The sequence below is a fragment of the Nicotiana tomentosiformis genome, chromosome 1 (genome assembly GCF_000390325.3).
Source record: "Nicotiana tomentosiformis chromosome 1, ASM39032v3, whole genome shotgun sequence".
Taxonomy (NCBI): domain Eukaryota; kingdom Viridiplantae; phylum Streptophyta; class Magnoliopsida; order Solanales; family Solanaceae; genus Nicotiana; species Nicotiana tomentosiformis.
This window is the reverse complement of record NC_090812.1, coordinates 97,572,799-97,597,408: the sequence shown is the minus strand read 5'-3', so window position 1 is coordinate 97,597,408 and position 24,610 is coordinate 97,572,799. Positions and strand designations below refer to the sequence as shown.

The following is a 24,610-nucleotide window of genomic DNA, read 5'->3' as shown; positions in this document are numbered from 1 at the left end:
GGTCGATGCCCTCTTTGAATCTCCCGATATTTCAAAATTCCCATGGGTATTAAGGCCCAGAGAAATGCTTGTGCCAGTGAGAGCAACCCAACCTAGAGTTAAACTCTACTCCTAAATATCCTTAACCACTAACGACTAATTTTTCCTTTTGGGTTTAAGTGCCAATGAGACTCTTTCAATGTAAACCAACTACCATAATATCCCCTACCATAGAAATATACTATTCCCTTGACAGAATAATATAAGGGTGTAAGAACAGTTTCACTTTATAACTACATTTCTAATATCACATGAATAATACACATATTAAGCAAGTCTAATGGTCGAATTTCAAACACATATGGGGGAGGGGGGAGGCAGAGACATTATAGCATTATTGTTAAAGATCTACACACTTAGGATCACATTCAAAGGATAGGTAAAGAACACACAACTCACGTATGCAATAACCCAGAAATATATATTTTTGCCTTGGAAAACTAATCATGGGTTGATTAGTTTAGGTCTTGCCACTAGCACATGCATAGACTAATCACACTGCTTGGAATTCTTAAAAGCAGTAACAAAGATTTAGACAAACAGTCACATCAAACAACTTCTTTAGGTGTAACGACCCAGCCAGTTATTTTGAGTATTTCAGACCCGTTCCCCTATTTACTGCTCAATTTATGCTTTACAGTTGTTATCTGACTTGTCAGGGTAATTGGTCCGGGTTCGGGTCCGATGAGGTTTTGGAATAAATTGAAACACTTAGCTCTAAGGTATAAAGCTTAAGTTTAAAAGGTTGACTGAATGTTGACTTATGTGTAAACGATTCCGGAATAGAGTTTTGATGATTCCAATAGCTTCGTATTGTGATTTTGGACTCAGGAGCGTGTCCAAAAAATTCTTTGGAAGTCCGTAGTTAAATTAGGCTTGAAATGGCTAAAATAGAAATTTAAGTTGGAAGTTTGACCGGGTAGTTGACTTTTTGATATCGGGGTCAAAATCCGATTCTGGTAATTTGAATAGGTCCGTTATGTCATTTATGACCTGTGTACAAAATTTGAGGTCAAGCGGACTTGATTTGATAGGTTTCGGCGTTGAATGTAGAAATTGAAAATTCTTAGTTTCATTAGGCTTGAATTGGGGTATGATTTGTGGTTTTAGTGTTGTTTGATGTGATTTGAGGTTTTCACTATGTTTGTATGATATTTTAGGACTTGTTGGTATATTTGGTTAAGGTCCCGAGTGTCTCGGGTGAGTTTCGGATGGTTAACTGATCAAATTCGGACTTAGAAGAAATCTAGAAAATTTCTGTCTTCTGGTGTGATCGCACCTGCGAGAGTCTAAGCCGCAGGTGCGGAGTTTGGAGGAAATGAGCAGAGGTCGCAGGTGTGATGTTGGGTCCGCACGTGCGAGGTCGCAGATGCGGCGTTGAGGGTGTTGGAGCGAAGGGACCGCATGTGCGATGGTGAGTTACGCACCTGCGAATGCGCAGATGCGCATAGAGGATCGCAGAAGTGGAGGCTTGTTGGGTAAGTGATTTTCGCAAAAGCACTGGTTTTTCCGCAAAAGTGGATGTTGCGCAGGTGCGAGCCCATGCTCCGCAGGTGCGGAAATGCCTGGGCAATGCTTAAAAACGAGGGTTCCGGAATTTTTTCTCATTTTGGATATTTTGAGCTTAGGTTTTGGCGATTTTTGAGCGATATTCACGGAAAAACTTGAGGTAAGTCCCTTGTGATCATTTCTACTCCTTAATATTGGATTATCATTGAGTATTTCGACTAGATTACATGTATTTGAGGTGAAATTAGAGGATTTGGGCCTAGGAATTTCAAAATAAGAATTTGAGATTTGGAGGCCGAGTTGAGGTCGGATTTTGGTAAAATTGATATGGTTAGACTCGTGGTTGAATAGGCTTTCGGATTTTATAAATTTTGTCGGGTTCCGAGATATGGGCCCCGGGAGCGATTTTTGAGTTAAATTTCAGATTTTGTTAGTATTTTCTTATGGAATTAATTCCAATAATTTGTATTGACTGAATCAAATTAATTGTGTCTAGATATAAGGCTTTCGGAGACTAATTCACGAGGCAAAGGCATATCAGAGTAAGAAATTATACAGTTTGAGGTAAGTAACACTTCTAAAATTGGTTCTCAATGTATGAATCCCCGAATTTCGTGTTATATAAATTGTTTGGATGTGACGCACATGATAGTTGACGAGCGTGTGGACATGTACCATTGAAATTGTGACTTGAATAAATTCTGTGAATTTATAAATATTAAAGAATCATGTTATTATTTGAACATTTTTCACGTGTTAGGAAAATTGAGCTGAGACTTGTATTAAAGATCATAATTGGGCTACGCTCCTATATTTTGGGATCCTAGGTGAGGCCAAAACTAGGTAACCTCACCTAGAAAAATTGGCGCTCGCTTTGCTAAGCGCCTTTAGGGAGCTAAAACTATACTTTCAGTGTCACCCCATATGTGTCGTAACTACTTACCCATTGAGGAATGTTATGCATAAGCCTGAGCTCTTGGGCCGATTGACCAAATGGGTCATGGAAATAAGTGGGTACGATATTGAATACCGACCCCATACCGCCATTAAGTCTCAAATCTTGGCAGACTTTGTGGCTGACTTTATGCTGGCCCTAATACCCGAGGTCGAAAGAGAGTTATTAATTAACTCAGGGACTTCCTCGGGAATCTGGACCCTCTTTACAGACGGCGCCTCAAACGAAAAAGTGTTCAGACTTGGCATCGTATTGAAGCCACCAACAGGTAACATAATTAGACAATCTATTAAGACTGTGAAATTGACTAACAACGAAGCCGAATATGAGGCCATGATTGCAGGTTTTGAACTAGCCAAAATCTTGGGGGCAGAGGTGATCGAGGCCAAGTGCGACTCCCTCCTTGTGGTAAACCAAGTTAATGGAACATTCGAGGTCAGAGAAGAACATATGCAAAGATACTTGGACAAGTTACATATAATATTACATCAGTTCAAAGAATGGACTTTGCAACACGTAACAACGGATCAAAACAGCGAGGCCGATACCCTCACTAACTTAGGGTCATCGGTCGAAGACGACGATTTCAACTCGGGAGAAGTTGTACAACTTATGAGATCATTGGTGGAAGAAGTCCATGGCGAGATCAACTCAATGAGCCTAACTTGGGACTGGAGGAATAAATATGTAGAATATCTCAGAACCAGTAAATTGCCCTCGGATCCAAAAGAATCGAGGGGCTTGCGTACAAAGGTAGCCCGGTTTAGCATGTCCGAAGACGGAACCCTGTTCAAAAGAACATTCGATGGCCCACTCGCAATATGCCTAGGACCGAGGGATACTGAGTACGTTTTGAGGGAAATCTACGAAGGTACTTGTGGAAATCATTCGGGCGCCGAATCGTTGGTTCGAAAAATAATCAGAGCCGGTTACTACTGGATCGACATGGAAAAAGACGTAAAGGAGTTCGTTCGAAAATGTGATGTTTGCCAAAGACACACTTCGATGATTCATCAACCCGGGGAGCTGCTGCATTCGGTTTTGTTACCATGTTCGTTCATGAAGTGGGGAATGGACATCGTCGGCCCTCATCCATGGGCACTCAGTAAGGCTCAATTTATATTGTTTATGACTGACTATTTTTCTAAATGGGTGGAAGCCCAGGCGTACGAAAAGGTCAGGGAGAAGAAATTCATCGATTTCATTTGGGACCACACCGTATGCTGATTCGGAATGCCGAGTGAGATTGTATGCGACAATGGGAAACAATTCATCGATAGCAAAGTAACCAAATTTCTTGAATACCACAAGATCAAAAGGATACTATCAACACCTTATCACCTAAATGGGAATGGACAAGCTAAATCTACCAGCAAAACCATACTCCAAAACCTTAAAAAGAGGTTAATCGACGCCAAAGGAAAATGGAACGAAATCCTACCCGAAAACCTATGGGCGTACCATACGACCTCAAAGTCCAGTACCGGGGCCACCCTATTTTCTTTGGTTTATGGCGCCGAAGCTCTAACATCGGTCGAAATCGGAGAACCAAGTATCAGATTATGACATGAAACAAAGGAATCGAACGACGAGGCCATGAGTACGAGCCTGGAGCTATTCGAAGAAAGGCGCGAAGCCACCCTTGTCTAGTTGGCCGCCCAAAAACAGCGGATCGAAAGGTATTACAATCGAAGGGCCAACCTTCGACACTTCAATTCCGGGGACTTGGTACTAAGGAAGGTCACACTGAGCACCTGAAACCCGAACGAAGGGAAATTGGGGCCGAACTGGGAAGGACCATACCAAATTATCAAGATCACCGGAAAGGGATCCTACAAACTCGGAACAATGAACGACAAGCAACTATCAAACAACTGGAATATAACTCACTTGAAGTGATATTACTGCTACGGTACGACCCCGTTCTTTCTTTTATTTACATTTTAAACTAATGCTTGCAGGTAACCAACAAGGGACGATACAAGATTTTTGGTCTGAAAGCACGCGTTGTACTCTTTTTCTCTTGAACTGGTTTTTTCCCAAATGGGTTTTCCGGCAAGGTTCTTAACGAGGCAACAAGTAAATCGTGCTAACTTAGAATTGAAGGCCGGCTATGAACAGCGATGTTCACAATAACATTCGAGGCCTCTCTTCGATCAACTCTGAACACTGAGGGGCATTATCCTCGGATATCAACTTTAGCAAGGAAAGAGACTTTGTGATTGAAGGATCTCAATCGATAGGATATATTGTAAGGGCCAAACGGTCAAATGAACCGTGCCCACATAGACTACTCAAATCATTGAACAAAGCATGTATACATGTATAACTATTATGTACAAGAATAAAAATAAGTCTCTTCCTTGCGCACAAACATCTTGTCCTTTAAAAGTTTTCTTGCATTTCTCAAGGAATTTTCTACATCCGATCTCCTAAAGGTATCGAGCCCAAGGGCCACCTTAATTCGAGTTCGAACAATCACTCTCACTCGGGGACTACCATCCAAAAAAAAAAAACTCGGACGGACCGAGCTATCTGGCCTCGGGGGCATAAGACCTACTAGTCAATGCCCGAATTTCAAAGGCCTCAGCCACCCCCACCCGGGGACTGTTATCTTAGTTAAAGAAAATGTTTTCGGTAATACCGAATCCCCATGATGCCTTAAAACAAAATAATATTAAAGGCAAGGTTAGTTTGAACCTCCGAACGTAACCAAACTATTTTATACAAGGGCATTTCGGTCTTTGGGAATACAAAATAATAAAACAAAGGGAAAATTCAAAAGCTGTGGAAGGGAAAAAGTCTTATATACAAATCAAAACTTCATTTTACAAGGGCCAAATAGCCCCGATGCAAATTTTTACAATGGCCGAACAGCCCCAACAAAAGGGTGATACAGAAGGCAGAAGACAAAAACATCTAAAAAGGGTCCTAAGTGGCCTAGTCTTCGCCAGGGGCCTCATCATCACCTTTGGGGTATCCGCCACCCTCGGACTTAACTCAGCCCTCGGAATCTTCCTCATCGGGATAGGCTAGCTTCCTGGCCTTGGCATCCTCAATCTCAGCTGATGAATCAAAGCCCCGAGCGTGAACTTCCTCAAGGGACTCTCTTCGGGATTTCCACTTTATATGCTCGACTATATTTTTTACGAGGTCTTGAGCCGCTTCATCATCGGCCTTGACAACGACAACCTCTAGCTTGGCCATTTTAAGCTCCCTGGCCAGATTTTCTCGATCTGAGACGACCGAACCTAGCCGAGATTGGAGCTCCTCAACCTTTTTTGTTTGAACCTCGACCCTTTCTTTTGCTGCTCTTAGTTAGATTTCGGTCGAAGTTAGTTGTGCCCGAGCAGCCTCTTTTTCGGATGCCAAACGATCCATTTTGCCTCTCTATTCATCGGTCTTAGCTTTGACTATATCCATTTCAGCTCGGAGCTGATCAATCCGACCGAGTTTTTGCTGGACCTGTGAATTTTGACCATCAATCACCGAATAAAATTCATCGTCACTTACTTCAAAAAATTTTACCTGCTCGACCAAGTCAGCATGTTCCTTTTGAGCAACTTCCAGCTCGGCACGGAGGTTCTTAGCCTCCCCTTCGAACTGTTCGCTAAGAAGTTTTAAGGTGTCTCTCTTCTCAGTGAGCTCTCGAACTTCAGCTTCAAGTCATTTCAGGTCATCCCGGTACCTCAAAATGGTCTCGTGATGAAGCACCGAGGCCTACGAACAAAAAAAGAAAAGAAAAAGAAACGTTAAGTCATCAGCGAAACGATCTAAGTGTAAATGAAAAATTCACTTAGGAAAGCATGATGTTACCAGGTTCAGCGCATGTTGTGCTTCGTTGAAATGGCAGGATGCATCCACCCCGTTCATTTTAGCTTGATCATCCTCGGTCACAGGCACCGAACATAGCTGGCCACCCCTAGGGGGGGAGGGGGAGGGGGAAAAGAATCTGGGCATCCTCCGAAAGGGGAAAAGACAATGGTACGTTTCTGATCCGGATATGCACTCGGAGCAAGAAATATACTGACCAATTTCGGGCTCAAAGAGGGCCCGCTTGCTTCCGTGGATTAGCTTTTTCTCGGTATATCTAAGTCTCCCAACCCAGTAGCATCTTCCGTGGCCGTTGAGTCCACGCCATCGAAGAAACTACAGAAAAGGTCATTCGCTCCATGAGTCCCTTCGGTGGGGCATTCTTTAGCAGCTTGCACCTCATTGAGCGTCGACTTTGTGAATGAGGGTGACTTGACAATCTCTATTACGTCAAGTGCTTCCTCCGAAGCGTTTCCCACAACTCGTGAGACTTCGGCCCCGGCCGTCTCAGTTTCTATAACGTGATAAGGGTCAGCCTCACCCCCCCTCCGGGTAGGAAGCTCCTTGCCCTTCGAGCTGAGTCGGCACGCTGTCCATCAAGTCAAAGGCCTTTCCTTCACCATCAGACTCATCTCTCAATTGGTGGAGTGAATCCGGAGGTGGTGCTCGATTACTGGTACTTTCTTTGGGTTTTCACACCAATCGCCTCTTTGGCCTGTCTTTCTCGGGGCCCGGATAACTCGAAGCCTTTTTTCATTTCTTCTCTTTATCCTGCCTCGAAGCTGGGGGACTCGGTGAAGATAGCATCGCCACTAGATGGAGGCCTCATTTTGACATCTTTTGGTAAACCTGCAGAAAGGAAGTAAAACAGGTCAGAAATCTATAGCGTAAAATTAAGATCAAACGTTACTTAAAGAAGAATCTCACCAAGGGAACGAGCCTCCCATCGGCTATTTGAAAGCTCATGCCACGAATGCTCGGAGTATGATCTCTGTGTGGTAATACCCTCGACCCACTCCTTGAGTCGAGGAACTGCATCTGGGATCCGAACGACAACTGCACCACCACAAGATAATGATGAGTAGAGAAAAGGAAGGGAAGAGTAATGAATAAAATCTTGAAAATAGTATTGTACTTACGTGACATGTTCCACTTCTCAGGAAATGGCATATACTCAGCTGGGATTAAATCCGAGGTCTTCACTTGGACAAATCGGCCTAACCAGCCTCGGTCCCGGTCTTCATCGATACTCGAGAACGGGGCCTTACTAGCCCGGCGGGCAAGCTTGATTAATCCCCCTCGATAGAGTCGGGGACTGTACAAACGCATAAGATGGTCGATGGTGAAAGGACATCCCTCAATCTTTCTCACGAAGAAGCGGAGGAGAATTACTATCCTCCAAAATGAAGGATGAATTTAACCGAGTGTCACCTCGTACCTCTTACAGAAGGCAATGATGACCGGATCCAAGAGGCCCAGCGTGAAGGGGTAAGTGTAAATACTTAAAAAATCCTCCACGTGGGTAGTAATTACTTCCTCGGGCATGGGGACCACTACGTGCTTACTAGCCCAGTTGTAATCCTCATTGACCTTGCAGAGGACACTATCGATGACCGAGCATATATATCTCGAGACCGGCTAACATCGACCCGGTACCGAGGAGGGTTTTTCGACCTTGAAATCATCTCCGGTTGGGCACCCCGTAGGAACGAACATTTTCAAAAGAGGTTCCGGAGTTGGTTCCTCGGCAGCAGCAGGCGAAACGTTCTCCTCAGCTGACGATCGTGAGGAAGAGGGGGTTTCTTTTTGAGGAAGAGGGGGTTCCTCGGCAGCAGCAGGCGAAACGTTTGCCATTGCTTTAAAAAAAAATGTAAAAAAAGTGGAGAAAGGAAGATGTTGATGAAATAAAAGGTGTGATTGGCAGATAGGAAACTCTTATGGAAGCTTTCAGAAAACCAGAAGGGAAGAGAGTGAGAGTGAGAGTGATGAAGTTTCTTAAGCACAAGAGAAAAAATTTTGAATGTAAAGTTCAAATGAATGGATGAGAGGATATTTTTAGTTTTCCAAACGACGATTCACATCCTGGAGTGGTCGATCATTAACTGACACGCATTTAATGCCTTGAAGACTGGACCGACAGGACGTTTCAACTACCTTTTGTCGCTTACATCATAATTTATCGAAATAAGAATCGGGAGCTCATATCGTTTCTCGCCATTTACTCTCCGAAAAATGAGGGGACTATCTGTATACGGTAGAAATCGGATTCAACTATTGCACAATAGATCGGACTCAGAACGCGAAGGGTTGAAGATCGACTTCGAATCTCATCGAACCAGAGCACGAGGTCAGAATGTTCGTCCTCAAGAACATTGAGCCCGTGATCCCGGAATCGACCCTGACCCCGAATAAGCTCGAGGAAACATTGTCGGTATAAAACAACAGAAGAACGAAATAACGAAAAGCCGAAATATCCGTAACTAATTGGATATTTCGACGAAAATCTTGACACATATCAGTAAAGAACCGGCAAATAAGCAAACTAGGAGATTTTTTACCTTTTATAGTATTGTACCTAAAGTAGGGATCTCCTACTATATAAAGGAGAGTTTGATTACTTGTAAAACACATTGTAACAGGCATCCTAAGACAATTTATTGTTCTTTCTAGATCTTATTATCCTGTCATTCTGTTCCGGTATCGATAAAAGCATTTTTGGCTCAAGGGTGACAAACCTTCCAAAGCTAAGATAATTCTACTTGTGTGGTTTGCATTTACTTTCTCATTATTTATTTCAACTTTAATCTGATTTATTATTTTGTGTCAAATTATTTAACGTATACTTAAACCACGAACAACTTCAATTATTATCCGATTTTGAGGGTAACTACGTATCAATTGTTGAATCTCCTAAACACGAGAGAGTTTTTTCCTTTAAATTTATTTGATAAAATTCTTTCTCTGTCGCTATTTAAGATATTAGCAGCTATTCAAATCAAAATTTCAGCTGCATCCAAAGTTGCAGGGCTAGAATCTTAATCAACCTCCACTCATACGATTACAGGCTTTTCTTTTTAGTTGACTTATCCACGGGTGGAATTTTAATTAGCTTTATTCATATGCTAAAAGCAAAACAAGGGACTCTTTCCAAGCATAAGAAAATTCAAGTCTCTATCTCATAAGTCATCACCTCTCTGAACGAGGTAAAGAATCTTTAATCTTGCAATTAGTAAAATATATTTTGCTTAATTAATTGGAGCTTGTCGGTCACCACCACCTAAGCAACATGAATCTTTTATAATCAAAAGAATGGACATCTTTTTCTCGACAAACTAACCGACCTAATCAAATGCTAAGTAAGAATCTTAAAACGATCAAAAGAATCACATGATGATAAGAACAATATAATACTCCTTAATTCATTGTATTGTTTATTGTAAATAATTAGATCTTAATTCTCCTATGATTCTGTATTAGTAGAGAATATGTCTTGGGCATGCAGTTTCTTCTTTAACTAATAACGACCATTTGCCTTGAAAGGGTAAATCACCTCTTTAATTATTTCCATAAATTGAGATCGAATTCTGAAAAGAATATCATTAGAGGATAAAATCAAACTTCCTTTTCCTCGTCGCTAAATGCACCGACTTGTCACAGCATCATCAGTTCAATAATCCTTATACATTTGTTTTACAAAAATTCAAATTTATTTTGCAAAACCCCTGTGTTTCGGAACAAGAATTTAAGAGTGCATGAGGCGAATCAACAGTAGAAAATGCACTAGTATATATAGAGATCAGTCTAGTAGCCCCCATACTTTATGTTGTAATATCATTGGAAAAAGAATATCTAGATATGAAGTTCACATACAGTACTAACCCCCATACTTGTAAAATGTTAAATTTAAGAAGGATTGCATTTTGTTTTGGACACTTTAAGGCAGTATCAAAGAAGCTGGAATGCCTGCGTATCTAACAGTTTCAACACCTCATCTGAAAGAGACTACGAAATTATCTTTCCTTTTTCATTCTCTCTGTTATTCTATAAATAGCTTCAATGGAGATTTCAATTTCATCATCACTTGAACAACAGATCAACTGATAACTAAGTGACTTCAATTCCTCTTATTATAACTTTCCAAAAATGGAGTCAGTGAAAAAGATGATAGCAGAAAAGCCAGTGGTGATGTTCAGCAAAAGCAAGTGTTGCATGTGCCACACTATAAAGACACTGATATCAAGTTTTGGTGCTAACTTAACTGTATATGAATTAGATGAACTTTCCAATGGCCTACAATTGGAAAAAGCACTGTTGGCATCAGGGAGAAGGCCTAGTGTACCAGCAGTGTTCATTGGACAAGAATTAATTGGTGGTGCTAATGAGATCATGAGCCTCCATTTAGAGGGAAGGCGTATTCCTTTGCTCAAGAAAGCTAAAGCTATTTGGTTATAGTAGCATTTATACTGTGTATAACTACACTCCTTTTTCTTTTTTTAGACATTTGGTATTCGAAATCTACTGAAAACGACTAATTCGGGTTCACTTTCTAATATGCCAGTAAAAGTTATGAACAAGAAGGTGAATAGCAGTGGCTAGTAGTTTGGTTTGATAGCAATGTTTATGGACTTGAATGTAGTCATTTGAGCATCTTTTATTTAACATGCTCAATGAAGAATCTGTTTTCTCAATAGAGATGTCCCTAATGTTTCATAAGTACTGCAATAATACTTTACATATATGACTTGTTGATTTTGAGTTGTGACTTCCACAAAACTCCCTATTCCTCTTATTACTCATTTTTTTGTGAAACTTATTTACCCGTAAGATGGTACAGTTAAATTTATAGCGTGGTTTATAGACAAACAAATCGATTTGACACAAAAATAGTAAGTAAATAAGAACAAAAGTAAGATTGTTAAATTAAACAAGATTACAAGCCTCACTAAAACTTAACCTTTTCAATGGCAAAAGTGAGAGCAATGTTCAAGAAACTAAAACTGAGCGTAATATGAAAGTAGATTATAGCTTTTTGTGTGCAGAGTATTCGTGCCTACAATGGTAGCTAATCCTTCTTTTTATAGTTGTATAGGGTAAAATCGGTTCATATTAAATGCTCGAATAATAGAGCGACACATGGAACCGTAGACAGATAGAAAAGGAGGCAAGTGGAAATCACGACCGGGGACAGCAACTTCAGTTGGCACCATGCAGACCCCGAAGGGAATATTGCTAATGAGGACAAATGAATATTTGCCACCTGATGACATTCAATGAGGAATATTCCTCAATATTAAATACATAATCCGTTATCGAGAATTTTGGCATTCATAGCCTGCTGTTACACATTCATCAATGGCCACCATAATTGTCATTTAAGAGGGGCTTGATCCTAGGACATTATTCCTTAGGTGTAACTATAAATAGTGACTTCAACAGCTATTGTAGGACACGAAAAATTCGGACAAACTTGTGTTACACATTATTCTAAGCTCAATAATACTTTATTTTAAGTCTATTGATATTCTTAATGATGTCTTCGGAAGCCTTGCTCCCTGAACCAAGCTGTTTGCTATCTTATCTTGATTTCAACGCTAAGTCTTGCATTTTATTTAATTTATTTATCATTTTGGAATCAAATCGATTCACTTGTCTATAAACCACGTTATAAATTCAACTATACTGTTTTACAGGTAAATAGTTTGGCGCCCACTGTGGGGCTTAGACAGTTGTATAATTGAGTTGATCCTTGCATATATTACTAATCTGTTTGATTATTAGCAAAAAATCATAAAAGATGGCAGATAACGATGTCAACATCGCTCGCAATGTTGAGGCACAAGGGAATCCACCTCAATACGAAGATTCGATTAGTGACACCCGCAATGAGAAGGATGTAGCCACGCCGGTTCATGGAGGGCAATATCCATGACATGTGCGTGAGACGACTCCTGATGATGCCAAAGATGAGCACGTTGTGGAAACGGTAAGGATCTTGAGAGAACAACAAAAGGTCATCATGGGTCGTCTCTCACAGCAAGACCATGCCATGATAGAATTGAGGCAAGCATTGTCGGTGCTTCCAACAACGCGAATGGAAGAGGTCCAGTTCCTCCGGTGCTCATGTAATTCAAACAGCGCAAAGGGTTGATAATAACACCCCGAGCGGTGAGGTCAGCTTCGATAGGGCCGGGGGGAACAACATCGGATCTGGTAACAACAACGGGAATGATCCTTTCAAAATATAGCTCATGCGGTTTATGAGAGAAATAAACACTTGAATGGACTAAATTCTGAGTGCACTGCTAGTGTTGAGGGGACCAGACTCAAAGAAGTACACCCAGTTACCGTTCAAACCGAGCGCGACACTAGAGTTAATCCCGAAATGGTTCAAAATGCCAGGCGTACCAAATATATGCTGGGACTTCGAATCCTCAAGAGAACATCACCACCTACACAACGGCGGTGAAAGGAAATGACTTAGCTCTTCACGAGATTGAGTTGGTCCTACTGAAGAAGTTCGGGGGAACCCTGACGAAGGGGGTCCTGACATGGTATTCATGTTTTCTTAAGCACTCAATAGATTCCTTTGATATGCTTGTGGATTCTTTCATTAAGGCCCATGTAGGGGCTAGGAAGATATAGACTCGAAAGGCCGACATATTCAAAATTGTGCAATGAGAGTCTGAATTGCTACGAGAGTTCGTGACCAGGTTTCAGAAGGAAATGATGTTGCTACCGGCCGTTCCAGATGAATAGACAGCTGAGGCATTTACTAAGGGGCTGAACTCGAGGAGCTCTGATGCTTCCCGAAAGCTGAAAGAAAGTCTGCTCGAGTTCCAGGGAACTACATGGGCAGATATTCACAATCGCTACAAGTCAAAGATAATAATAGAAGACGACAAACTCGGTTTTCCGACATCAACCAAGGGTCGGGAAAATAACAAGGATAAGTCGAAGGATGGTTTTGACGCAAATCGGCAATCTTCTAAGGGACGATTTTTGCCTTACGAAATGGCTGAAGGACGCGAAAGAGGTTTTCGATCGGCGGACAGGTTTTCTACCGATAGGAGAACTGTCAGTGGCCGGAATAACAGATCATTGCAGGATAAAGAGATATCAGGCTCCCGAGATTCCACCTACCCCAGACTGTCCGAGTAAAATTTCAATATCAGCGTGGTGGAGCTGGTATCGGCGATGAGAAACAATAAGGAAGCACGGATCCTGAGGCCAATGAGATCCGATCCTAGTCAGAGGGATCCTAATCTATGGTGTGAGTATCATGTGACTAACGACCACCGGACCGGGGACTGCCGACATCTATGCGAGGAGGTAGCAACATTGCTAAAAATGATCATCTCAGAGAGTTCTTAAGCGACCGGGCTAAAAATAACTATGGCCGCAACCGGGATAACACAGAGCCCTTAAAAATAGGAGAAAATCCTCCTCAACTAACGATCAATATGATTTTTGTGGGGGAACAAGATTAATGGTGTAACCTTTTCAGCAGCAAAAAAGACAAATGTATCAGTGACTCATAGTAAGAGACTCTGGGAAGTCACCGAGGAGGATATCACCCTTACAGAAGAGGACGTCGATGCACTCCTACTATCGCACAACGATGCCATGGTAATTTTTCTTAAGGTTTTAGATTTTAAAATTAAACGTGTTTTGGTGGACCAGGAAGTTCAGCCAATATCATTCAATGAAGAGTGCTGGAGCAAGCCAAGCTAACTGAAAGCATTATCCCGGCCACAAAGCTCCTTGTTGGGTTTAACTTAGCAAGTGTGACAACCCAAAGAGAGATCCTGCTGCCCACAAAGGCCGAAGAGGTCATGAAGACTACCTTATTTGAAGTAGTAGACGGCGACATGGGCCACAACATTATTCTTGGCAGACCATGGCTACATGAGATGAAGGCTGTGCCATCAACATATCGTCAACTCCTGAAATTCCCAACTCTAGAGGGAATTAAACAAATAAGAGGAGATCAACCTGCGACAAGGGAGATGAACGCGATCTTGGTTTCTAGCAGTAAAGGGAAGGTACATGTGGCATAACAATTATTGCACCCTATTTTGCACTAGTCAAAACAAGATTTAATTTGTGGTTCCTCTATTGTTGATAAAAGAGAGTCACCACCTAATATTTGAAGGTATACTACGGTACCTATTTGATTACTAAGTCATATTCTTTATTAGTCTGCTAACCGGTGAGATTATGGGTAAGGGTTCTTGATCTTCTAAGGGGAAGGTGTTAGGCATCCCTTAAAATCTACCTGAGGTACATGGATAGATTCCTAATCAGTTATGAAATGATTGAGCAAAAATATATTTGTCCTGCAATGATCTGTCATTTATGAAATTATTGAGAAGCAACCCAAGGGAGTTGATTTTCAGAATCAATCAAGATGATTTCATTCCAGAAATAGAATGGAATTTTCCTTTCGTTGCTTCCTTGATTTCCTTTTCCCTGTGAGCCGTTGGAGAAATATTTTCAAAAGATCTTCTATACTAATTGATTGACGCTTTCCATAAATGATTGATTCGAATATTCATGTGATTGATCTACTATATTAATTGATTGATCATCGTATGCTGATTGATTTATGCCTTCCGTAATTGGTTGATTCGAATATTTAGTTTTCATAGAATGCGCGGTTACAACTTGATTCTTTCCTCCTTGATTTGTGCTTCCAGATCTTCTGTTAGAGTCTTTTCCATTCTCATGACATCCTTTGGGAATGGTTTTCTGCAAGTAGAATTAAGTTATTGTCTATCATTAAAATCCAAATCTAACAATCTCCCCCTTTTTGATGATGACAAAAAAACTTAATTCATTTAAATTCCCTGTTATAGTCGGCTCCCTCTTAACTTGGTGTGAGGTAAATTGAGTACTTGGAGTTGACTCCCCCTCATTTATACTCCCCCTCATTCAGATGCTAGTAGTTGTTTTTACTTGGTCGACTGAGCCGTATCCTGCAAGTTAGTATAAATGTATCCTACCAGTCGACTATATATCCTGCATAGTTAGTAAAAAATGTATTCTACTTCTCTCACTTTGGCATCAATCAAAAAGAGGGCTAAGCAGTTTTAACTACCATCAGATAAGATTAGCAGATAGTCTACTTAATTACAGTCATCCACAGAGTATCCAAAAAAATAACATACAAAAGAAACATTATCCACATAGACCAAAAGAAATTGTCTAAACATCCAACACAGATTTAACGACGGAGGAAATAGGTAAGGTTGTTGCAGATGGCTTCATTGAGGCATTCAAAGCTAGAGTTTAAAGTGACTAAGACTCCATCCACTCGATTATGCACCTCTTTGAAAGCTTTCACTGCCTTTTCTGCTGTTTTCAGTACCATAATTCTTAACTTGGATACATCAGAACCTGTTTCCTTTGCAATTTCATAGACATCTCAAACTGAAGTCTGAGTGACCAACAGTAGTTCTTTGATGACAGTCAGCTTGTCATCAAGTGCTGTTATCTTTTCAAGTAGCTATGGATTATTGATGGCAGTCTGAGGAGTATCAACCTTTACCTTGGAACTGGAGAGGATCACTTTTGCTTCAACGTCATGCTTCTTTACCCAAGTACCATCCACTGCGACATATCCTGTACTAAACAAACGCCCTGTTGTTATAGCACTTAGAAAAAAGATACATAGGTATAGTTAGAAACAGGGATATTGAAGGCCTCGAGGAGGTGAGTCATGACCACCCCGTAGGGTAGGCTTGAGGGATCTTCAGCACATTCAATCATGAAATTTATTACCAGGAGGATAGTTTCACCTTTTGTTTGGTAAGAAGATAGTTGACCAGAAAAGTGTCCCTTTGAGACAGAGTGGAGTAGGAACCAGTTATGGGGAGAATAGTGGTGGCAACAATGTGGGCAAGAATACGGGTTTCAAAATTGATGTCACGCCCCGATCTAGGGGAGCGCGACCGGTGCTCAACTGAGTGAACCTGACCGAGCAAGCCTGTTAGATTTCTTTCTACCCAAACTCATTCATGAATAAAGAGGAGATGTACTCAATTAATCAAACATTGAAAAGATTTCATTAACAACTCCCATTTCATATTCATTAGCAGCTTCATTTATAATTTCCAAAATATTACAAGTTTATAGATATAATGAAAAACATGTTTTCCAAATAGCAACATCTCTAGTTCAATTTCCAACATCAAACACAACCCACAACCTGTCTACGGAGCCTCTAAGTACAACAAAATAGTAATATGAAAATGCCGGCAACAAGGTCCCGACTATACCTCAAAACACAAAGTACAACATCAAATGATATTAGGCCCGAAATAGAGTAGGGCTCACCAAAACCTACTGAATAGGGTATAACTGCTAACGAGGACCAAAGTTACCCGCTTATGAACCACCTGCATCCATTGAAGATGCAGCGCCCCCGGCAAAAGGAACGTTAGTACATATGAAATAGTACTAGTATGTAAAGCTAACTGTCCTCTTTCAAAATAGAATGCCAATATAAGAAAGGGAAAATCATAGAAACAACAAGTCACAATCAACCATATCGAAATGTCCAGTTAAAACATAACAATTTTCCAAATACGAAATTAATATATATATATATATATATATATATATATATATATATATATATATATATATATATTATTGGTTGGGAGATCATTAGCACCGATACACCACCATGTTTGTAGCACGAGGTCCGATCACGCCCGATCGGCTAGGCTATCTCCCATTGAACAATGTGGTTCGACGTGTGATGCGAAAGAAAAGTGTTACCAAGAGTAGTACCACCATATGCGCAACATGGCGTCCGATCTCCACCCGATCGGCTAGGCCGCCTTCCCACATATGCCATGTGGGTTGACTTTTCTAATCCACAATTATTACCAGTTTCATCCCAATGAAGGAGAATAATATCAACCCATCAATCTTATCCCAAATAGGGAGAATAATCACAATCCACTCCTACACCGGCACATGTAGTTTTAGGTGTGGGTTGTTACAACCCACCCTTCCTCGGTTTGCTAATGATACTTCCCAAAAATATTATTTTTACTTTTGCACACAAAGGTAACATAGGTACAAATGTATTTACCTCATCATCTTTCACATTGTATGAATCTCCACTAGTATTTTCAACCAATAACAACAACAATATTCCCTTGGCTCTTTTGGCCATTCACAAGATTCTTTATTCAAGGCACGGTGGCCGTATTTGATATTCTACACTTTCATTTCTTCCCTCTCATGTATCATCGTCATAAATATTAACATATATAATATTTCAGAAATCACAACTTTAAGTTCATTAGAAACGAACAATTTAATCACAATAGATTTCTTTCCAAGAAATGGTGTAAAATGATTTGGCAATCGATGCGCAAATTAAAATCATAAAGAAGTAACATACCATTTATTCTTGAAATACTTTTCCCCAAAAAGGGCAATACACAATTTCCACTAACGAATATATAAGAATGCAAAACACATTGAAAATACTCAAAAAGCATAGTATTAGTTAAAACAATCACATATGGGCATCATTTGAGTACATAAGCTTTTAGGCAATTCTATTTTCAAAATAATTTTGGAACAGTTGAATCAAAGCTCATTTCATAATCTTTCTCACATCATCTCATTTCATTGGAACCATTGGCCACAAGTATAAATTTTACTCTTGGCACCTTGGCCACACTTTATATCCCCAATTCACTTATTTTGCTTCCAACCATCTTTATAGATTACCAGCAATAAAACATTTCCAATCAATACTTTAGGTACACATATGAGCAATTAAGAGTCTTAGGCATATTGAGTTTGTCTCACACAATTTGGCATACTAGCTTTTATTTGAAACACGACTCAAAGCCATAATATTTTAATACACATATCATTCTTGAACACATTCCCGAAGGATAATAATGTGATAGGAACATTCGGAACACATTTTGAATATATAATTCTCGACACTTTGCTTACTCGGGATAATCGAATTTATTAGAAACAACTCGAAAGATGGGAATTAGGAACTTAAGCCAACAATACATGACACTTACGGGAAGATCATGGAATTCATTTCTAAAAGAGTAGTTTAGCCAACATACCTCGCCTTGAGCTTTTCTTAAATTACTATAATATTCCGAAAATTCTAGCAATCCCAATCTATTTTGAGACATAACAAAATTGAACACAAATTAAGAAAAAATTCACGGTTTCATCTCATTTTAGCATTTCATCAAACACTTGGTATGCAAATTTGACTATAAGGTTCTTCTACAAGATTTCATTCACTTCACAACCTAATCTTTACCCATTTGAGCTCAACAATCTTCCCACAAATCTTATTTGTACATACATGTATAGATAATACTCTCACACCCAAGAATCATACTCCTTATTACCTACTTTTAATCCAAATCCCGAAATTTAGGGCTAGGGAGTAGAATACCTATTAGATGAAGATCTTGTGGGTTTTCCTTGTTAATGTTCCAAGATTTGAGCAAGAATTGAAGAACAATTATTGAGGAACACTTTCTCACTCTAGGGAACTCTTTCACTCTAAAAATATCAGTTTTATCTCAAGAAATGACTTAACCTCTCTCTCTACCCAGCCTTGGAGGGTATTTAATGGGATCCTACGTGCGCGATCGCACACCTGGTCACGCACCTGAGGCAGAATACCCTCTAATAAGCCCAGCCGCACATCTGGGTACGCATATGACATAGGTCCGGTAATATGTCCATAACGTTATATAGAAATATCTAAATGATGAATGGTTTGATGAATTGGAAACTAGACTCAAAGGATTTAATTTGATAGGTAGATCACCTCCTACGTCTTTATAGTTTGGTAGCAGCATGCGTTTGAAGTAGGACCTTGTGTGAATTGAGACATCCTTTCCACTTAATGTATCCAGCTTGTTCCACACTACTTCTTGCCATTCACAAAACTCTATAGTATGTTCCAACACACCTTAAACATAATTTTTATTCCAAAATGATATGGCTCTATCCGATAGGTCTCCTTTAATACTCAAATACGTTATTCCCAAATACCGCAGGCGCACTTTAAAATCTTAAATCATTAGAAAATTTTTAACAGGGCCTTACATTCAACACATTCAATCATGAAATTTATTACCAGGAGGATAGTTTCTCCTTGTGCTTGGTAAGAAGATAGATGACCATAAAGGTGTCCCTTTGAGACAGAGTGGAGTAGGAACCAGTTATGGGGAGAATAGTTGCGGCAACAATGTGGACAAGAATACGGGTTTCAAAATTGATGTCACTTGGCCCTAATTGATTTGGAAAGGGATCAGATAGGGAATCAACAAGACATTCCTTGGCTTGTTCAAAAGACACCCCAAAATCATCAGGCCAAGAGTTCTTAAACAAAGCAGTGCAACTATTTTTACTAAGCTTCCTCTAGAGGATAGGTTTTAAACCCTTAGGGAATTACTTGACATTATTACCTTTTCTAAATAAGGTTTTAATTTTTGTTATTAATTTTTGTTTTACTTGAAAGATTGCATATCAAATTAGCTTTTGGTAAAAAAAAAAGTCTTTTATTACTTTGATTGTTTGTTGCATTAATTATGCTCCTCCGTTTTTAGATTTTCTTTTCGCCTTTTTTGCTTATCGAGCTGGAAGCTGAATCAATCAGTCACGTCTCTTTCCTTTCTCTGCCCCGTTAGTCATGTCGATTTAGTCTCGTCAATTTGGAAGAGATGGAAGCCTTAAACTACAAGGTAAAAGACTTCTTCACTTTTCAAGGTTGGAAAAATTTCTTTGCCCTAACCCCTCCAAAAGTCTATGAAGACTTAGTTTGCATGTTCTATGTAAATCTCCGCTCTAAGAAATTTGATAAAATTGAGTCTCTTGTGTTAGGTCAGCGTATTATTCTAGACTGCTCTACTTTTGATACCATCTTTAAGTGATCTATATACTTTACTCTAGAATGATGCACAAGGTTTTTAGAAAGACGTATACCACTGAAATTATCACAGAAAATGTTAACAAGTTTAAACGAGAGATCATAATTAGTTAACTGATGAATCATCCAAAGTAGTTCAGCACAACATTGCCCAATGGCAATGTATTCAGCTTCAACTGTAGACAATGCAATTGATCCCTGTTTCTTATTGCTCTAGGATATAAGTGATTTGCCAAGCAATTGATATGTTTCACTTGTATTTTTCCTGTCATCTTTATCATCGACAAGATCTCCATATGAAAAACCTTCGAGCTTAAAACTGTTAAGACGTGGATACCAAAATCCATGTGAAGTAGTTCCAATAAGGTATCTAATAATTCGCTTCACAACAGTTAAATGTGACTCCTTTGGAGCTGCTTGGAACTTGGCACATATGCATATACTAAACATTACATCAGGACGACTCATAGTTAAATAGAGTAGAGATCCGATCATTCCAAGATATCTTGATTCATCAACTAATTTTCCTTCTTCATCTTTGACAAGAGTTGTAGCTGGACTCATGGGAGTCCCAATTGCCTTGGCATTATCCATTCCGAATTTTTGAATTAGCTCTTTTGTGTATTTTGTCTGACAAATAAAGATCCCTTCATCTGATTGATGAATTTTGAGTCTAAGGAAGAAAATTAATTCTCCCATCATGCTCATTTCAAACTCACTTTGTATGAGATGTGAGAATTCCTTGCATAAAATAGGGTTAGTACTTCCAAATATAATATCATCAACATACACTTGAATAATGAGGTTTCTAGACGATGATGTCTTGATAAAGAGAGTAGTGTCAATCATACCTCTTGAAAATCCATGACTAACCAAAAATGAGATTAGTCTTTCATACCAGGCTCTAGGTGCTTGCTTTAGCCCATAGAGAGCCTTAGTCAACTTAAACACATGATAAGGAAACTGTGAATTTTCAAAACCGGGAGGTTGTTTAACATAAGCCTCCTCATCAATGAAGCCATTTAAAATGCACTTTTAACATCCATTTGAAAAAGTTTAAAACCTTTAAAAGAAGCATATGCTAATAAAATATGAATAGATTCTAACCGTGCTACCAGAGCAAATGTTTCATCATAGTGAACTCCTTTTTGTTGAGAGTAATCCTGAGCAACTAACCTTACTATATTCCGGATAACTTTACCTTCTTCATTCAGTTTGCTTCTGAATACTCATTTGGTTCCTATGATTGCTGTATTTGTTGGTTTGGGCACCAATGTCCATACTTGATTTTTATCAAATTGATCAAGTTCTTCTTGCATTGCGTGAACCCAACTTGAGTCTTTTAAGGCTTCGTCAACTTTTTTTTGGCTCTATTTGAGATATGAGTGCGATGTTGGCCTTTTTCTTTAAAGCTCCTCTTGTTTTCATTCCATCAGTTGGATTTCCAATGACGAACTTCTGAGAATATTCTGGTTCGCTTCTCCACTCGTTTGGTACTGTTTCCGTACGTTGATCAGTTGACTCGTTCTGAGGTTGATCGTGCTCATTTATGCCTTCATTAGTCGACTGTGGGATTTCAGTCATTTTGTCAGTAGTTTCTTCTGAAGTCTTCTGTTCACTATTATTTGGCTTATTTGGCTGATCTCTTCATTACCTATAAAATATCCTTTCTCGGTCATAGAGTTATTATCATAAAAAATAACTTGAACTGATTCCTCTACACATAGGGTACGCTTATTATAGATTCTAAAAGATCTATTGTTGTTCGAGTAGCCCAGAAATATACCTTCATCACTCCTTGGATCAAACTTACCAATATTGTCCTTGCTATTATTGCGGACAAAACATGTGCTTCCAAAAGGATGAAATTATCCAATATTGGGTTTCTTACCTTTCCATAATTCGTATGGAGTTTTCTTCAACATGGGTCGAATCAAACACCTGTTGAGAATGTGACAAGTTGTTCTAACTGCTTCTGCCCAGAAATGATTTGGGAGAGAATGTTCTAGTAGCATGGTTCTTTCCATATCATGCAAAATTCTATTCTTACGGTCAACCACTCCATTTTTGCTGTGGTGATCTTGGTGCTGAGAAATTATGAGTGTATCCTTGATCGTTGCAGAATTCTTCAAAAACTCTGCTTTCAAATTCTCCTCCATGATCACTTTGGATAGTTGCTATAAGAATCCCCTTTCCTCGTTCAACTGTTTTACAGAAAATATCAAAAAATTTCAATGCTTTATTTTTATGAGATAAGAAAATCACCCATATAAAGTGTGAGTAGTCAGTCATCAACAATAACGAAAGCATATCGTTTACCTCCAATGCTTGCAGTTCTAGTAGGTCCAAACAGATCCATGTGAAGCAATTGTAGAGGCCTGGAAGTATACACAATGTCCTTGATTTTGAAAGAGTTTCTAGTTTGTTTACCAATTTGACAAGCATCACATACATGATTTCTAGAAAAAATTAGCTTAGGAAGACCAATAACTAAGTCATGCTTAGAGAGCTTTTCAATAAGATGCATGCTTGCATGAACGAGTTTGTGATGACCCAAAAGGTCATTTTATATTTTAGAACTCAAATCTGCGCTCTTAAGCCTTAAAAATCTCATTTTACCCTCCTCGATTTGCGTGCGCAGTCCAGGCAGGAGTCTGGAAAGCTTTTATGTTGAAAATTGATGAAAATAAGAATTTATGTCTTAAAAATTGATTTTAGTTGACTTCGGTCAATATTTTTGGTAAACAGGCCCGGATCCGTGTTTGACGGTCCAGGTGGGTCCGTATCGAATTATGGGACATGGGCGTATGCCCGTAATCGAATTCGGAGGTCCCTAGCTCATGTTATGAATTTTTGATAAAAATTAAAAGTCTGAAAATTTATTTGTTTTTAAGAATTGATTGCTGTTTGGCATTGTTAGTGTCGGGTCCGTATTATGGTTCAGCAGCCCATTACAGGTTCATTATGATATTTAAGACTTGTGTGCATGTTTGGTTTGGAGCCCCGAGGGCTCGGGTGAGTTTTGGATAGGCCACGAGATATTTTGGACTTTGGAAATCTGGTATTTTTGCTGCAGCAGGTGTTCTGGCATGTCCTTCTTCGCGTTCGCGAAGGTACTCTCGCGAACACGAAGAGTAAACTAGGTAGCTGAAGATTTCTTCTTCGCGAACGCGAAGGCTTGGTCGCAAACGCGAAGCGATGGGGGCGTTACCCTTCGCGAATGCAACAAGCCCATCGCGAACGCGTAGTGTTAGGCATTGGGGAGGGGGAGTCAGCCGTTCCTTCATCGCGAACACGAGCAATGCCTCGCGAACACAAAGGCCCCCAGGGGTAACCACCGCGAACGCAAGCTGGGACTCGCGAACGTGTAGGCTTGACAGCCAGTACCCTTCGTGAATGCGACAGTGCTCTCGCGAACGCGTTGAACACTGTCGCCCAGCACTTAACAGAATCCAAAAACGGGATTTTAGTCAAAAATTCATTTTCTCAAAAACCAAACGGTGAGAGGCGATTTTTCAAGAGCCATTTCTTTCCCAAATTATTGGTAAGTAATTCTAAACTATTTTCTTTCAATTACACATTATATTTCTTGAATTTTCAACCTAAAATCTAGAGTTTTTATGGTAGAATTAGGGGTTAGGGTAGAAACTAGGGATTTCGAGAATTTGGGAATTTAGACCTCAATTTGAGGTCGGATTCCAAAACTAACTACATATTCGGGCTCGGGGGTGAATGGATAAAAGTATTTTGGTCCGAACCTCGGGTTTTGACCAAGCGAGCCCGGGGTCGATTTTTTGACTTTTTGGAGGAAAATTTGGAAAATTTAATTTATGAAAAATAATTGATTCCTTTAACAATAATTGATATTATTGAGTCATTTTTGAATAGATACGAGTGGTTTGGAGGTGAATTCCAAAGGAAAAGATGTGATTGAGAATTAAGTGGCCTTCGGAGCGAGGTAAGTGTCGTGTCTAACTTTGCCTTGAGGGAATAGGTATTATGTGTTCATTTGCTAAATGTTTAGTTGTCAAACATGATGTATAGGTGAGGTGACGAGCATCTATGCGTCGTTGTCGAGTCATAGAATGCGAGTGAAATTCTATTCTTGTCCATTTTGTAGTATTAAGTTCTACTATCCATGCTTATCAGGTTATTTGAAATGATGGGTGACTCATATCTGGTTTCACTAAGATTTCGTAACTTTCGAATATTGATTCAAGGTTGAGATTACATTGTGCTATTGATTATGGGTAAAATACTGGTTTCTTTGTGACACTCTTATCTATCCGTTGTTATTGATTTTGTGATTGGTGAGGAAGAGTGTAAAGTACGAAGGGTGATGCCGTGCATGCATT

At 39.7% G+C, this 24,610-nt stretch overlaps 1 protein-coding gene across 1 annotated transcript; it reads left to right on the top strand.

The window, feature by feature from the left end:
* Positions 1–10,459: 10,459 nt before the first annotated feature.
* Positions 10,460–10,967, top strand: LOC104113897 (monothiol glutaredoxin-S2-like). The gene has a single exon (XM_009624212.4). It carries the CDS (start codon positions 10,460–10,462, stop codon positions 10,766–10,768), a length of 309 nt encoding a protein of 102 aa, XP_009622507.1. The 3' UTR covers positions 10,769–10,967.
* Positions 10,968–24,610: the final 13,643 nt, after the last annotated feature.